The sequence below is a fragment of the Vombatus ursinus genome, unplaced genomic scaffold (assembly GCF_900497805.2).
Source record: "Vombatus ursinus unplaced genomic scaffold, bare-nosed wombat genome assembly UNPS02014774.1, whole genome shotgun sequence".
In the NCBI taxonomy this organism is placed as follows: domain Eukaryota; kingdom Metazoa; phylum Chordata; class Mammalia; order Diprotodontia; family Vombatidae; genus Vombatus; species Vombatus ursinus.
Genome location: NW_020954552.1, coordinates 15,723,602 through 15,741,828, shown reverse-complemented (window position 1 = coordinate 15,741,828; position 18,227 = coordinate 15,723,602). Strand labels below are relative to the sequence as shown.

Here is an 18,227-nt window from a genome sequence, read left to right as displayed (position 1 = left end):
TTTCCAATTGTGTATCTCCAACTCTGACTTCTCCCATGACTTCCAGAATTACATTTCCAGTGGGCATCTCAACTTCAGTGTCCAACTGGCTTCTCAAATTCAACATGTCCAAAATAAAATTTAGTGTATTTTACCTGAAACCTATCTTTGTCCCCAATTTTATTTTTTCTTTTTACACTGTATTTACTAATGCTCAAAACCTCATGTAATCTTCGACTTTTTCCTCTCCTTCACCTTCACCCAATTAGTTGCCATATCTTGTTATTTCTCCTTTTTCAATGTCACTCATATCTGTTTTCTCCTTTCCATTTCTACTGGCACCATCCTAACCCAGCTTCTCATTACTTCGTGTATAGATTTTCATGGTAACTAGCTCTCCCCACCTTTGGTTTTGCCCTTTTCTATACATTTTATATATGCTTGGCAGATTCAGCTTAATTATTTATAGATCTGACCACATCAAGACCTTTTAATGCCTACTGAATCAAGTCCACACATGTTAGCTGAGCCGGCCTTTATGGCCTTATTTCAAGCAGAATTTCAGCTATTTTGTGCTGCTCACTTGTCCACAAACATCCAGTACTTTCCTACCTATTTGTATGTGCTTGTACCGTACTCTCTGCCTGAATCTTTTCTACTCCTCTCTCTGCCTGTTGCAATTCTACTATGCCTTCATAAAGCCTTCCCTGAGGGGGTCTATCTATAGATATTTCTTTTCTCAGAACCCTTATAACACCTCACTTGCAACTCTCATGCACTTATTTTATTTTGAATGCTACTTCTTAATATGTGCCTTATCTCTCAATAGGTTATAAAATACTTGAGGACAGAGACTGTGTCTTGTTTATTTTGAGATCCTTCTCAACACTTGGCACAGTGCTCTGCAAACGTTATGTGTTTAATATGCATTTAATTGATCTGAATTCAATTTATTCTAGTATTGAAGTTAGGATTCATGTTTATCATATCTTCCAGTTATAATTTCAGTACATGAATTTCCATTTGAACTTTAAATGTTTAAGTACCCAACCTTTCTAATCCAAAATTTATATATTTATTTTCTCTCTTTCCTGCTGTCTCTCTCTCTCTCTCTCTCTCTCTCTCTCTGTCTCTCTCTCTCACACACACACACACACTTTCAAGATGTACGGTGTTTGTCTTAAGGGCAGAATTTGGCCCTACTCTATAAATGTGTTCAGAAAATAATATAACACCAAGATGGAAGGCAGCTTGTTTTTAACTTGTAGCTAAACATGACATTCAAATGTTAATTGGATGAATAAATCTTGTTCATTTTACAGACATGAAAATGTCAATGGAATAAAACTATTTATCACAAGATAATGGTCTCCTGCCGCCAGATAAATGCCAAGATGAAGATACTTATTGAAAATGTATCAAAATATTCTTTTGCTATTTATTGAAAATAAAGGTGGAAGAAAAGTTCACATTTTCAGTTACAAAGTGAGACACACTCTAGCTATGACATCACTCTATTATATTTCCAGTTCCCTGTGAGTGAGAGTGTGACAGAGGACAGGAATAGCCCTGGATTCAAACATCAGAGACCTTTGTTTATCCCCACTTCCATCCTTTTTCAGTCCCATGGTCAAGAGCAAGTGATTAAACCTTTTTGAACCTCTGTTTTCTCATTTGTACAACAAAGATGATAATACCTGGATTGCCCATGTCACAAAGTTGTTATGAGGAAAAGGCTTTGTAAATTTTAAATAAATGTGGGCATATGGTTGGCTACTACATGATTAATTCTTTGGCCATGAAGACCTCCTTGCATTCATTGACCCACATAAATGTCTTTGAGGCTACTGATGAAGCCATTTGACATGTTTTCTTCATGTTATTTTCTCATGGTGAGTTTAGTAAACAATGAAGAAGTGATGAAAAGGATGTCATCAAGGAAATGTATGAGTGACAAAAATGGGCTGGTTATATGGAAAGAGAGGAACAATAGATGGACAGCCCACATTCTCCACTGGCATCTACTCAGTGTCAAGAGAACTCAAGGAAGGCCCCCAGTATGTTAGGTAGACTCCTTTACAGGAAGACATAGGCAAGATTTGCTCAGAATAGGCAGGCATAGATAGATTGGGAGTGAATATCCACATCAATCTCTTGAAATATTGAAGCATGTAATGCATTGCATGCATTAAAATTTATTGATTTAATAGAATTCTCATATCTTTACTTAGAGAAATAGTTTGCAAGTGGCAGTACTTAGTGCTTAAATTCCAACAGAGCAGCCCACCTTCATTTCAGCAATGGATTTAGAACAGCAAATAGCTTTTCAGTAATTCCCCTTCTGCTTTCTGTTCTCTACCTGCAATGACTTTTTGGCAAAGAGGAGACTTGCAAAGAACATGATTACTTTCTTCAAATATTTGCAGGACTATCATGTAGAAGACTTGTTCTTCTTGGCCCCAGAGGGCTAAACTTGGAATAATGGGAATCTCAGAGACACAGATTTCGGTACCAAAGAAGGACAGCTCCTAACAAGTAGAGTTATCCAGAAGTGGAATAGCACTCTGAAGGTAGTGGGTTTCCCCCACCAGAGGTCTTCAGGTGAAGTCTGGATGAACGTTCTGGGGTATGTCATCAAGAGAATTCTTACTCAGAATGGAAACTCCTTGAGTGTACAAATCGGGTAGAATTCAGAAAGGATAGTGTGGAGCCTAGAATTTGGCTCAAGAGGGATAACAATGCTGCTGAAGTCAAAATTGTAACTGCACAAACATTAATGTAGAAATCAGTCCATTGTGGTAGAAAAAGGGGAGCTGGTTAAAGGGACTAGTTTATAGGGAACTCATTGACCAATGTACATTTTTAAAAGATATGTAGAGAAGATGGGAGCAAACAAAGGTGACTGAGGATAATTAGAAGAAGTGTCATGGTCTTATAAAAATAATGTCAGGAATCATGAAGTTAGGAACAGATGGAATACATGATGAATTCCAATGATGATGGGGTGCTACTTTGATGGAAATCATAAGCTTCTGGATGGCCTCAAGGAATAGCTGGCACATTGAATGACTGAATTGAAATCCAAAAAGATCTGAACAGACAATGATTATTCAGATCTAGTAAGATGGAACTTAATAGGAACCAATGTAAAGCTCTGTCCATGTGTTGGAAAAAATCATCTGGGGGGAGGCAGACCAAAATGTCAGAGCAGGAGAAATCATTTTTGCCTCAGCTCCCCAGCATACCTCCTCCACAACAACCTAGAAAATGCACAAATGCACTAGACTAAATTCTGAAGGGAAAGCCAAGACAAAGTCACAGTGAGTCATTTTTCCAGCCCAGGGCAGCTTAGGAAAACAGAGAGATCTGTGAGCACTGGGGCAAGGGCTGGCCAGGAGCATGTGGTAGAGGCAGGGAGCATTCCAACATCTAGGAATGAGGAAGCTGAGAATGATCACGGGGCAGGGGGAAGGGGCAGAAAGAGACCCCAGGGGACCCCTGAATTAGTGCTGGGAGTGAGAGCAAGTGTCATCTGGCAGCTCAGTCTTCCATTACTCAGTTCCAGGTCACAGATCCAGGGCTGAGAGGAACAGTAACAAGCAAATGTGGGGCCTAGCTCAGTACTAAGCACAGAGCAAATTCCAAAGATTTAGATGTGTGACCCTGAGCCTAAGAGCAGAGCAACTGCTCAGTTCTAACCTTTATCCCAGCATGTATGCCTGCAGTGCAATAACCAGGGCAGGGGACCAAGAGCAGGAGAGCCTGCTCGCAGTTCAGTCCCTCTGAACCTTCCATTAGGCTAACAATGTCTGCAACAGTCTACGAAAACTCAACTGGACATAAGCCAGTAGACTCAACTTGTGAAACTCAGATAGGAGCGTAATGAACAGATCTTTCCCCAGATCACACCACTTTGGAAGCACAGAATTCAACAATTCGATCCCGTAAATATTTCTTAAGCACCAACTGTGTTCCAGGTACTGTGCTAAATGCTGGGGATATAAATAAGAAAAAAAGCAACTCCCTTAGGGAGTTTATAATCTAAGGGGAAGACCCCACATAAAAGGAAGCTGAAAAATGGGAGAGGGGGCGTATCAAGGGGTATTTGGCTTGGGGGGGGCGGTGCATGATTTTCACGGAATTAAAAACAAGGAGAACTGCTAATGGAAAATGGAACTGGAAAGTTCTGAAAGTTCAGAGCCCTGTAGAAAGAAGTGAGCCTGACTTTAATTCCTGGCAAAATTCTGGAACATATTATTAAAGATTTCTGTGCATTTAGAAAAGAAAGTGATGATCATTAAAGATAGCATGGCCTCTTCAAGGTACAGATTAATTTAGGCTAAACAAAATTTCTTTTCCTTGCTGGAAATAAGGAAATATCTGTATTTCAACCTGGTATTTGACAAAGTTTCTTCAGATATCCTTATGAATGAATTGGAGAAGTGTAGGCTGGATAATAGTATATTTTTATTAGTGACTTGGATAAAGGCATAGATGGTATGGTATGTTTATTCACTTTCTGGATGAACACAGAGTTGTAAGGGATAACTAACACATTGAATGACTGAATTGGAATCCCAAAAGATCTCACCAGGCTATACTGAGTATTCAAATCTAGTAAGATAAAATTTAATAGGAATAAATGTAAAGTCCCATACTTGGTTGAAAAAATCATTTGCACAAGTATGGAATGAGAAGGACATAGCTAAATAATAGTTAATATGAAAGGACCTGTGCTTTTTAAAGGACTGTACAATAGTGTGGTATGGAAGTGAAAAAACTAAATGTCCTATTAATCTATTGACTGAAGCCAAAGATCTGCTAGTGGAAGATGGGCAGCAGGGTGTTGTCAGGGGGGTTCCTTCTGGGCTATGACTGGATGAGCTCTGAGGTGTCTTTAGACACCGGGATTTTGTAATTCCTCCAGGACAGAAACGTTTTCGTCCTCCTTTTAACCCCATTAGTACTTAGGGACCATGCCACATTCACTACATTATAATTTTTTGTGTACATTTTTTTATCTCCTTGTTAGTTTGAAAGTTCCTTTATAGCAGGGACCAAGATATTCATCTTTGTATTCCCAATAGCTTCTAACGCAGTGTCTTGCAGAGTAGGCATCCAATGAATAATATTTTTTGAAACGGATACATGATTTGTGTGAGCACTGGATTTTAAAGGAAAAGAGAAAATACTAAGATTTTAAAGTTGTGTAGAGGTCTCCTATAGACCTGTGAACAGGGTATGTTTGTATCTGAATGTAGGCATCTGTCTCTATAGATCTGCTACTAATTTAATAGTTGCATTCAGAAATTCCCTCCAAAATATTTTTGGATTCTACTTATTTTCCCAAATATCTGAAGGCTGTACCAATTAATATTCAATAAGCAAGTAGATAATTTAAGTGTTGTTCAATTGTTTTCAGTTGTGTCTGACTCTTTGTGACCCCATTTGAGGTTTTCTTGGCAAAAAGATACTAGAGTGGTTTTCTGTTTCCTTCTGCAGCTCATTTTACAGATGAGGAAACTGAGGCAGACAGGGTAAGTGACTTGCCCAGGGTCACACAACTAGTAAGTTTCTCAGGCTCGATTTGAACTGAGCATCCTGTGCACTATGGCACAGGTGTCCCAATTTAATTGCTGGTGTGATATGAAGAAGGGAAGTCATATATTTAAACAACATTAGCAAGTAGTTATTCGGATACTGTTTTAGCTGATGTACATCATTAAGAGGAATATCTTGAAAGAGTGTATAGAGATACAGCTTCAGAGTCAGAGTGACTACCTCTGATAAATATTGGTTGTGTGATTTTAAGCAAGTCATTTACCTCTCGGTGCCTCAGATAACTCACTGAGACTATAGGTTAGAGAGAAGTTGATAGATTTTTTTTCTCATTGACAGAGGGAACTTCCTCAAGAGAGTTCCCTACTCCATTGAAATCCAAAAATCAAATTATTATTGAGTATATGTATATGTGTATGTGTTTGTCATGTATGTGCATGCCACATGTATAGTTGTGTTGTATAGGCAAAGAATTTAATTCTAACTTTCAGTATTTGCAGACAAATACTCTGAACATCATATAAGAACTAACCAAAAATGTCACATAAAATTTTACAGATGGAAGGCCTTTAACACTGAAGGAGATATGGGATGGTGTCCATCAATTCTATAAAGCTCGTCTTCTTCAAGAGCCGTGGAGCACCATTACACAACAGGTTAGACAGTATTACCAGTTATTCTTTGCAATTAATTTTCAAGAAGAGTAGGAGTTATTTTAGAAGCCTTATTAAGATACAAATGATTTTCTTATATGGGCACTATAGTGATTCACATATTAGTTATGAGTTAAATTTGCAAGAAAACCGAAGTTAACTTTGATTGATAATAGAATTGCAATCATTTTGGAAAATAAGTGGAGAAAATTGATCTGTCAATCAAATAACTTGTTATTACTGTCTAATGTACTAAAATCAGTAGTTAATGAATTTAGAATTTTTTAAAGCACTCTTTTCACAGTGTATGTAGTATGGCCTTGAAATTTGCATTATAGCAAATTGTGCTCACTTGCAAAATCATTTTCATTTGTATGGAAAGGCTTATTTTTTACCAGCCTCCATTAAACCTAATCAAAGCATGCTTTTTCAATTGACTTTACCAGTCATTAGGATGTTATGCCTGGTTATGAGTTAGATTGTAGAGATAAGACAGATTATTTACCGAGCAAAATGTTTAAAATGGGCTACTCACTTTTAATAAAGGTTCTGGGTTGTGGATTGATGTTGTATGTTTCATACTGCTGGTATGGGATCATTGTCAAAATTCAGTTTTGGTTTATTTTGGCATCACATGAGAGGAAATGAAGAAAGAGCAAAGAGGATAACCTTTGAGAATGCTGCTGGTACCATTACCCTGTTCACCCACACTGGACACTGCATGGCCTATGCCAAAGCTCCACTGTTGCAGAGAATGAGCATGACAATAATAACCTGTCTTATAGAATGGTTTGAAAAGCATTCTTTGGGCTCAGATTCCTAAAATCTAGCCACTGCTCAGATTCTTAGAATGTAGCCAATACTTGCAGACTCCTAGGTTCCTCCAGGGTCTGACAGTATGGCGGATCTTTAATAAACTTTGTTTTTGGCAGAAAAAAAAAACGTTCTTTGCAAAATGTAAGGTGCACTTGCCTTACATATTTTGCCTTATATTACACTGCTTTTCAGCTTTTGCTCTAACACATCTGTTAATATCACATCTGTGGTGATAGCAAAGACCTGTATCTCAATTCCAAATTGAGCCCTTTAAGTATAAACCACATGTAAATTTAATTATGACAGGTACATACCTGGTTGTGTCTTACGTAGTACACACTATCTTTTATCAGCCCTTGTATGCTGAAAGATTGTATAAGGAAAATCACAGAGGTGACTGTGACAGGCATACACAGTATTAGTTGTATAGAAAGAAAGCCTCAGAGACCTTGGTAGATGACTTGGATTTATAGAAGAGCTGGAGGAATAGTAAAGAAAGGGATCAATTAGACCTTTGATCCCTAAGTGGGTGGGCCAAATAAATAATGAGAATTGGGTAGGACATCTGTGGATGTTGGAAGGAAAGGACCCTGTATGATGTATGTATTTTGTATATCTGGAATACTCTGGGTCTATTTTCATCTTTCTTGTATATTTAATGTGTGCAAAAACATGGCAATTCATTTCAGTAACTTTCCTTTATCTTTACTTGATGAGCTTTTGAGGTGACATTTGGCAAATAAGTTACTTTTTTACTCTTGGTAATACAGGAAGTTAACTTGTTAATGATTCTTAAATAATGAAGCTTGATATGTTGCATAGTGATTTCTAATGATAGCTAATAAAGTGTGATGATTTAATTGTGCTTCCTCTAGTAATAATCTTAAGTGCTCAAGTGAAGTTGCAGTGATTGACTTTCTTCTGAACTCCCTCTCCCTGGGGTCTGCAGTTGGCTCTTTGATACAACATCTGATAACAGGCTTTAACTGTTCCTATTTTAAATAATACAAATCAATTAAAACACACACACAGCTGTTTAACCAAACTTCTCAATGTTGGTATAGGTCTCTGTGGGTATTTCCTGATGGCTCATAATGACATCAATTTAGTGCACCTGGTAGGATATGTGTGAGTTGGAAGTCGCTTCATTCTGAAATGACAAGAAAATGGAGAAGTATTTATGGACTACTGCTGCTTCTTCAGAAGTACTGCCAGCGCTGATGGATTTTTTTCTCCCAACAAAGGAGTTAGAAATGGGGCCACAGACATGATGTAATTGTTTTTCTAGTAGTATGCTGGTAATCTGTTGAACCTAGGTTTCAGGATATCAGTTCAGGCTTCAGAGAAATCACCCATTCTCTTCTACCTGGGTGGATTTTGCAGCGAGATAGTAAATATACCGTGTTCCATGCCTTTTGTAGAAAACATTCTTAAGCTTAACAATGTGTAATGGCTCTGCTTTACTCTGCTGACAAATATTGAATTTAAGCAAGATTTCTATGATCCATTTCAGCCTTAGTATCAACATAGTAATATTTCTTTATATGAAGTTATTTAAAATTGTCAACAGATAAATTGATTATTGAGAGGCAGCATGGCAAAGTGGATAGAGAGGCAGGTAGAATCAGGAAGACTTTGATTTGAGTCTCACCTTTGACATCTCTGGCTATAGCCCTGGACAAGTCACTTATCCAGTCAGTGGCCTCGGCAACTCTTTAAGATGTCAAATTTCAGAGCAGGTGCTGATCTACATTTGTAGTGGGGGTTCCCTATACCAATATCTTTAATGTGATTTTGTGATCAACATCAAGCATAATTTGTTAATGTTTGTGTATTTTGTGTTACCTCTGGAGAAATATCCCTATGTCCTGAATCTTGTTTATTGCTGACATTTTACTAGCAGGGCATAAACATTTTCCTTGAATCTTTGTATAAATAATTTGTTTTTCCCATCTTTGTATTTAATATCTCAAATGCTTTTATTATATGTTAGATGCTACAGGCTTTTTCTGTAATATTTATTCCACCTCCAGATTTTCTTCTTCATTTTCCTTACCACACTTTTAACCGACCCATTGACTAAGTGAAGAAATTAGTCTCAAAAGAGGGTTTGTTGGGGCTTCTTTTGAGATTCCAAATAATTTCCCCTCATAATTTACTTTCTGACATGTTTCATTTCATTTCACAATCAAACAAATTCAGAGTGTATAGGATATATGTTTCTCATAAATAGAACATCTGCAGATTATGCTAGTATACATTTATATTTTTTATCAATTAAATTTCATCGGGCAATAAAAAGAAAATAAAAGCTCATGCTACTTCCTTATGCTTTGGTCTGGTTTGTTAATTGCTCAGCTTTTTGCCCAAAAAAATAGAACAATAATACTTTAATTACTATACTGCCCCTTATTTTATTTTATTTTTTGGTGAGGCAATTGGGATTAAGTGACTTGTCCAGAGTTACACAGCTAGTGAGTGTTATGTGTCTGAGGCCGGATTTGAACTCAGGTCCTCCTGACTCCAGGGCCAGTGCTCTATCCACTACACCACCTAGCTGCCCTAATGTCCCCTTATTTTAAAAGTAAATGTTTTATATACTTTTATTTTTTTGTATTGCTAGTTTTTCCCAGTGACTCTTCTTTTTGCCACAAGGAAGTTGTTGTTTAGTCATTTTCGTTCATGTCCAACTCTCTGTGACCCCATCTGGGGTTTTCTTGGCAGAGATACTGGAGTGGTTTGCCATTCCCTTCTTCAGCTCATTTTACAGATGAGGAAATGGAGGCAAACAGGGCTAGTAAGGACGGACCAGTAAGGCAGACGCAGTGAGTGCCTGAGGCCAGGTTTAAACTCAGAAAGATGAGTCTTCCTTACTCCAGGCCATGCACTCTATCCACTGTGCCACCCAAGCAAAATAAATCAACACATTGAACATATCTGACAACTTGTACCTTGTTCTACGCTTGTAGTCTACTGCATCCCAGTCAAGAGGAGAGAACTATGTTTCACTGTCCCTCTAAAGTCAAGATTGATCTGCAGCCAACACAGTTCTGATGTCTTTCAGTGTTTTCCTTTACATTGTTGTCGTTGTGCAAATTGTTCTCTTGTTTCTGCTTACTTTTGCTCATTGTCCTGAGCTCCTAAAAGAAATAATTTCAGATTTTTCAAAACTGTCTGTTGGGTTTTTTTTGTCATCCTTTTTTTTAAAGTTAAAGTTTTTTTTTAAAGTTTTTTAAAGGTCATCAAACATATTCTGATTTGTAGAGTGGTATTTGGGCAGCTAGTTGGCATAATGTATAGAGTGTTGGGTCTAGAGTTAGGAAGACTTCATCTTCCTGAGTTCAAATCCAGCCTCAGACACTTGCTAGCTATAAAACCCTGGGCAAGTCACTTAAATCTGTTTGCCTCAGTTTCCTCATCTGTAAAATGAGCCGGAGAAGGAGGGGTAAACCACCCCAGTATCTTTGCCAAGAAAACCCCAAATGGGGTCATGAAGAGTCAGACATGACTGAAAACAACTGAATAGCAATAACAAAACATTTGATGGGAAGACATTGGTGAGGAGGAGCTGTGGTTGTACACTTATTTACAGCCTGGTAAAATTGGGAAAAAAAAATCTGTGACTCTTACTAAGCTCTGTAGTAGTGCAGTGGTGCCACTAGTCTGTGTGAAAATATCTGCGACTTTTATCTGTGACTCTTCATAAATCCTTGGGACATGATCATCTGTCACTTCTCCCACACACACTTTTTTTAAGTGCCTAAATAGCTTTCTAGATTCTGTTACTTGAAATACTAAATTTGCCCAGAGAATTTGTAGTTTTACCAGGCCAAAACATTGTTTTGTTTCATAAGCTTAACAAGTTTATAAATAAAGACTATACTAGTTTTGTAGAAGTGTGTGTCTTATGTAAAGAAGAGTCATGTATATTTAGAAGACCTGGTTCTAATACTGGCTTTACCACCTGTGTGCAGTTGGGTGGGTCATTTCACTTCTATAGACTTCAGTTTCCTTGTCTGTAAAATTAGAAGCTTTGACTAGATGGCTTCAAAGGTCGCTTCTGCTAGTTCTAAATTCATGTGCTTTGGATTACAAATTTGCTATTACAACTATAATATGGGACTTTAAATTCTGTACCTTTCCCGAGTAAATAACTATGTTTTTTTTTCCCTTCAGAATTCAAGGAGAGTTAATTGTGCAAGTAAGGAAAATGAAAATGGTAAATGAATATAGTATAGGGAAAAATGTTGAGTGAAAAGTAAAAATTCATAGATTACATGCTGTAGCTCAAAAAAAAATCCATAAGTGGAACTTATGCTTTGGTTTCAGTCTTTTTTCCTTAGTAAATTGGGGTGAGAATTGTGAAGATAAATGAAGATTACCAAAGGTGGTAATGGGTAATCCAGATGTTCACATAATTCCCTGTACACACAGTTTTTAGAATGAAAACATGAGTGGGGAGGGAGGGGGAAAATGAGGTGGGGAAGAAGGAAATGCCATCAAATGTAGCATTTATCTGTATTTTGATTTAATTATTTAATTTTAATTCAGTTAGTTCCAGTATCTCTTGAGCTGCTTTTGGATTTTCACAGAAACATGGATCCTAAGCATGTGATCAGTGTAATTAGAAAGTGAATGAAGAGCTTAAATTCTTTCTTCTACTCCATTGGTATTATGACTGACCAAGTAGAAGGTGAAATAGCAAAGTGAGATTTTTACTTTATACAAATAATAGAAGGCTGAAATAAGCATATGAATTTTACATGTTTTTGTTTTGTTTTGTTCTTGCCATTTAGCTAGATCATCACAAAGGGAGGATTTTATAACTTGGATCCACGGTCTAGAGGGATGTTGCTTTAATTTTGACTCATTCTGTTCCTAGAGACAGACAGCTGTTGTGTTTCAGCTGAATGAAGTTCCAAGAAGGGTACAATACTATGATAGATGGTTCCTTGGGATTTGAGGCCTATCCTAATCAGTCGATACTTCATTTAAGCTAATTTTGATCTTCACATTGTCTTTTCTGAATTCTTAAATCCCATTCTTAAGTCAGTAAAAAACATTACTTAATGTTTACTATAATAATTTAGTTTTAGCTTCCTGTAAGATGCATAATGTGTACTACACAGCATCTTTCCAATTAAATGTGCACATTCAGCTCTTATACTGATGTGCTATGTAGCTAATTCTTTTCTAGTTTTTCTTTCAAATGTTTTAATATAAAAACTCCCAGCTCCAACAGTCATTTTGTCTAAGCCAAAAGAATTCTTCAGTGCTAACTGGCCTGTTTTAGAGGCCTACTAAACAATTTTTGAATAGAGGGAGTAAAGGAGGGTTCATGTTCTTATTAAAAGAAAACAAGACAAGAAGTTTTCAAGTTAAACAAAAATAGTTACACAGGCACTAATTAAATTCACATTTTCCTGGGTTAGAATTTATTTCCTTTAAATGCAAAAATTTTCCATCATATTGATGTGGATATTTTTTTATTCCAACAGGACTTTCTAGTATTTTCCTTTTAGTACAGAAATATGTGAAAATATCCTAAGTAGAATGTGTTATTTTTATTTGTAGAAACCTTACCTGAGCCCATGATGACAATCTACTATTAGTAACAATACAAATTAAAGTACTATTAGTGACACATACTTGTAAAATGAGCTTATTAGGATTGCTTGGAGTTGTTTTTTACTTCTGGGAACCAAACACACCAATATTGCCCATGATCCAACCACCTCTGGACCACCCAAGGACTTGGGTTCAAAACATGGGGATTTTCAATGTTAATTTACTGCTCTGACCTACTCTTGCCTCCATTCAGAGAACTGGGAACTTCTGAAGTCAATTTTCATCTAAATATTTAATTGCTTACCCTGTTAACAGACACATGCAAAGACCAACATTGGTACAGTAAGACATCTAATCAGGACAAGAGATAAATAGTAAAGTAGTTAAACACAATATTAGCACATATTTCCCAAATGGATACAAGCCATATCCTTTTCCCCTAGAATAATTTGGGAAACAAGTTATTCTAGAGTCTCACAACTCTGATAGGGTAATAAATTGGTCAAGTCTTAGCAACCCAAGCCTTCTGAATTCATCCAAAAGTTGAACTCAATGAAAGACTAAATCTACGTTTAATTGATTATTCGATTCTTAGTTATTTCCTTCTCCATGCAGCAAATGACATAGCTTGTTGAAAACACTAACTGTAGCTCTTGATTACATCACCTCTTATCAGATTGTCCACAGCTAAGACTTCTCATCTCTTTGTCCTACTCCAGTCATGATGTTCTGACAGAAAAAAACTCTTGCCACTGATGATGCTTTTTTTTTAAATGCCCATTGCTTTGTATGGTGATAAACCTGACAGAAAATTCCATTAATCCTCCATCATCCTGCAGATTTCTCCGTTTCCTTGGGCAAACAGCTTATGGAGAAATGGAATCATTGTACTTCCCCAGTGAACATCTGTACTTTAGGCACAGACATTTTTAGAAATGTAGTCCTCCCGTATCAGAAAGACCTGTTACATATACAGTAGGACACTGTACCAGCAACATGTATTGATCATTCTTGTTGCTCTACTTTCATTTTTCTGGCTTAAAAAAAACAAATTGTGTTGTTTCTAAAATCTTATTTTTTAAAAAGATTGATAGATTTGAATTGCCTGACATCTTTAAACAGTTTCCTGAAAGCCTTTGTGATTGTTTTCCTTAGTAAGAGGAGAAATTGAGGTAAAACAAAAACACAGGATGCCTGAGCAAGGGAAGGGAATACTACAGGGAAAGAAAAGATGAGAACTGCCCACATCATAATTGATCCAACAGCTAGCGTTGACATAGTAGGGACATGTGCTTTCAAATCATTATGCTTTGTACTATAGCGTCATAAAATCATCTAGTCCCAGTTCTTTCCACTGAAACTTATTCTCTCTTCTTAGTAACTTCTCATGAAACAGAAACATGGTATAAAGGAAAATGTACTGGACTGTAGATCCTGTAGATCAGATCAGGACAAATCTGATTTGTCCTTTATACTCTGCCACTTATTAATCAAGTGACTTTGGGCAAGTCATTTCTATTCTCTATTGAGAGTTCTGCCACAGCTTCCTCATCTATTAAAAGGGTGGAAGGGTGGTGGTGGGGGGGGGTGAATTCAATGATCCATAAGGTTTCCTTTGACTCTGAAACTCTCTGAGTATGGCTAGGACTATGTTTGTTATTATTAATTCATTTTTAGTTATCAACAATCACTTCCATATGCTTTTGAGTTTTAAATTTTTCTCCTCCCTCCCTCCCCTCTTCCTTCCCCAAGATGGCATGCAATCTGATATAGGTTATACATATACATTCCTATTAAACATATTTTCATATTAGTCATGTTGTAAGGAAGAATTAGAACTAATAGGAGGAACCACAAGAAAGAGGAAACAAAACAAAACAGAAGCAAAAAAAGAACAAATAGTATGCTTCAGTCTGCATTCAAACTCCATAGTTCTTTCTCTGGATATGAATAGCATTTTCCATCATGAGACTTTTGGAGATGGCTTAGATCCTTGTGTTGCTGAAAAGGGCTAAGTCTGTCAAAGTTAGTCATCACACAACATCGCTGTTGCTGTGTATAACGTTCTCCTGGTTCTGCTCACTTCACTCAACATCAGTCCATATGAGTCTTTCCAGGTTTTTCTGAAGTCCAGGCTAGGACTATATTTTAAGGAGAATTTTCAATGACTTCTCAAGATTGTCCTCTGTTTGTGTTTCTTCCAGTACCAAGTAATGCTGATATATTCACAAAATATAGGTGAATTCTCATCCCAGATGAGCAAATTGAAAGGACTGGAGAAATGCAGCCCTACTTTGTAGTTTATTAAGGAGAATGAGGTGTTCCCTAAAAGGATGGGGAAAGTGCTCAGGGTAAAAACAAGAAAAAAAATGTGAACAAGCACAAGGTAATTCTAACTTGTATCAAGATGTTGGAGGGTGAACAAAAGTGACACAGAGAAGGAAGAGAAGAAAAACCACTGAATATTTGGAGGTAAGTACGATGTACAAGGCATTTCTTGTAGAACAGGGATTCTTAACCTTTTGTTATGTCAAGGATCCCTCTTGTAGTCAGTCTGGTGAGGCCTGTGGACTCCTTGGGAAAATGAATAGGATTATAAAGGAAACCAGTTATATTGAAATACAGTAATCAAAATTGTAATAATAAAACCAAGTTCATGGACCCCAGGCTAAGAACAAGTTCAGAGACTCCCCTTGCTGTAGAGGGAGAAAGAGAAAACAGCTTCTTGTGTTCCAAAGAATGGTAATATGGATCCATTAATGCCCTCAGACAATTGTTTATAAAATGATAGAAGAAGAAAAGATGAGTCATGGCGGTTTGAAATGACTGTGGCTGATTTAAGGTAGGGGATTTAGAAGAGAAAGGCAAATTTAGGAAATGGTCAACCTGCAAAGAAGATGATGCCTGGAGATGTGATTTGAATTTCTGTACTATTGTTTAAAATAGGAAAAATGGACTCTTGCCACAAGGTTGGAGGTGGGGGGATAGAAATGTGGAGTGTAAATTTAACAAAGGTTGGTTTTAAAAAAAAGGCACACATGAATGAATCTGATTAAGGGGGCTTTAATTGACATAGTGCTAAGCCTGGTACCATAAAGAGGAGTAGGTTCAAATGGGAAGAATACAGAAGAGGTATCTAGTAATTCACAGGAGACAATATCAAAGAAGAGAGGCAGCAATAGAACCCAGATGCCTACATACAAATGCATAAGGCATAGAAATACCCAGGGCCAATTTGACCTGAAACTTAGTGGGATGGGACTCATGACTGGTATATGGCTCTAGAAGCATATATACATTATTCAAAAGAGACTGGATAAAGGAGGTGGCAAGAAAATATACCCACATCTCTCTCTCTCTCTCTCTCTCTCTCTCTCTCTCTCTCTCTCTCTCTCACTCTCCATATATATATATGTCCTTATATAAGAAAATTCATGAAACTGGTAAGGAAAAACATGGTAGAAAGCATTTATCTAAGGATTAACAGAGGGCAAAGCAGCACTATTGTTTGTGATAGAGGAGAGGAAAAATAGGCATAGTCTGATACCAACCCTGAATTTTGGGGCAGCACATTTCAAAGAGTTCAGAGAATAAATAAGTAGGTTACAGTGACCCAGTATATTGGAGGAGGAATAAGACCTTGAGAGATGGCAAGTTCTCGAGAATGAAACTTAGAAGATGCAAGAAGAAAAGTTTTGAATGAGGAAGAAAAGGTGGGGGGCTGCCTTAAAAAGACTGATAAGACTGTACAGGAAACTCATTAATCAGTGCAGGTTTTTAGAAGACCTGTGTAGGAGATGGAAGCTTGGAGAAGTAACTGAGGAGTAAATCAAAGAGGGAAATAAGGAAGGACACAAGTCATTTGTTACACAGCTACTGTTTGCTCTGTACTGTGCATTATGAGTCTATCTCATTTAATTCTCATAATAACCCTGGGAGGCTGGTACTATCATCACCCCCATTTTACAGTTGAGGAAACTGAGGTAAACAGCAGGTAAGTGACTTGCCCAGGGTCACAACTTGTGAGTTACTGAGACTAAATTTAAACCCAGGTCTTCCAGTCTCCAGGCCCACCACTCTATCCACTGAGCCACCACCTAGCTATCGCCAATAAAAAGAAGTTGCACAGTCTTGTGATAATATTATCAGGGGCATTCATCCCAGAAAGAGCTGAGGCTGGTAATTAGTATTAAAGATCACAAAAAAATGGATTCTTTAGCTGTATGGGAGGAACAGGAAAATCTAAGGGAGGCAATACACAATCCCAGGTCCGTAGGACAAGAGTGAAAAGGTAGGACTGATTCTCTTTTTAACCTGTGCTTTCCATTCGAAGGAGGGAAAAAGTAAAGCTGTTTATCTCCTTTTTTAAATTATATTTTCTTTTCCAAAGAGTCCTTCTTTAACTTGAGAAGACTAGAACAAAAATGGTTAGTAGGAAATGGCCCAGCAAGATGTTAACATCCTTGAGTCCTGAAAAACTGACAAATGGGATTGCCAAGGTGCTGTCAGTGATGTTTGAAAGGTTATGCAAAAGGGAAGGGTGTGGCAGGACTGGGGAAGGGCAAATATTGTTTCAATTTTCATTTAAAAGAAAAAAAAAGGAAAAGGAGAAGGGCTGCAGATTATAGGTCTCTGAGCTTGACATCTATCCCTGGCAAAATTCTAGACCACTTTGTTACCAGTGTGCCTTATGACTATCTAGAAAGGCAGCAGTGATCACTAAGAGCCATGTGACTTCCACAAAGAGCAGACTGTACCAGACATGCCTCATTTTCCTTTTTTTTCTTTTGGTCAAAATAACTGACTGTTGGCTCTGCAGTTTGCTATAGACAGTAAATTTAGATTTCAGTAACATATTTGGCAAAGTTTATAATGCTATTCTTGTGGGCAAAATGGAGATATGTGGGCTAGAGGAGAATACAGTCAGGCAGATTCAACACTGATTGAAGGAACTAAATCAAAAGACTGGTCATTGATAGCTTGATGTTGACTGGGGAGGAGTTTCTAGTGGAGCACCTCAGAAATTGCACTTAGTTTTGTATATTTAAAAAACTGTATTGATTCCTCTTGTTTTTATACCATAGTCACTTTCCAATAATCTCTTCCCATCATTTCTGCCATTGAATTCTTCTTTGTAGTAAAGAAAAATAGTAAAAGCAACTATGTCTAACAACATCTGTAATATTGCATGCCTGCAGTCTCCCATTCCCTTTTAAGAGGAGGGAAGTGTATTTCATCATGTGCCCTCTGGGACCACTTTTGGTTATTATTATGAGTTGGAGTTTGGTTATCTTTTAGTGTTATTTTTGTTGGCATAATTGTATATTGTCCCCCTTATTTTTTGCCTTCTAGTCTATTTGGAATTCTTTACTCCAGTTGGTGGACTAAGGTTTTATTGATCCTCTGTTAGGGATCATGAGATTTAGTCCATATGGCAGAATTCAGCTCTTCCTCTTTCCCTTTTCCTTATTCTTCAAGTTACTCTTAACTCTTTATTCTCTTTGGTCTTTATTTTGTCCCTTAATGATCCCTATTCATTCTTTTACTCCTAAACTGAATTTCTTTTAAAAAATTAAATGTTTTTTCAGTTAATGAAAATCTACCTTCTTTCCCTCCAACCTCTTCCCTGCCTCATTGAAAAAGAAAAACAAA

General features: G+C 37.2%; 1 protein-coding gene across 5 annotated transcripts in view; it reads left to right on the top strand.

The window, feature by feature from the left end:
* The window catches only part of ATG10 (autophagy related 10), a 293,726-nt gene that overhangs the window by 213,226 nt on the left and 62,273 nt on the right, over positions 1–18,227 (top strand). For all 5 annotated transcript variants that reach the window (XM_027864306.1, XM_027864309.1, XM_027864307.1 and 2 more), the window contains exon 5: positions 6,097–6,194. In XM_027864306.1, coding sequence (XP_027720107.1) covers positions 6,097–6,194 — 98 coding nt within the window. The remainder of the gene's footprint in view (positions 1–6,096; positions 6,195–18,227) is intronic.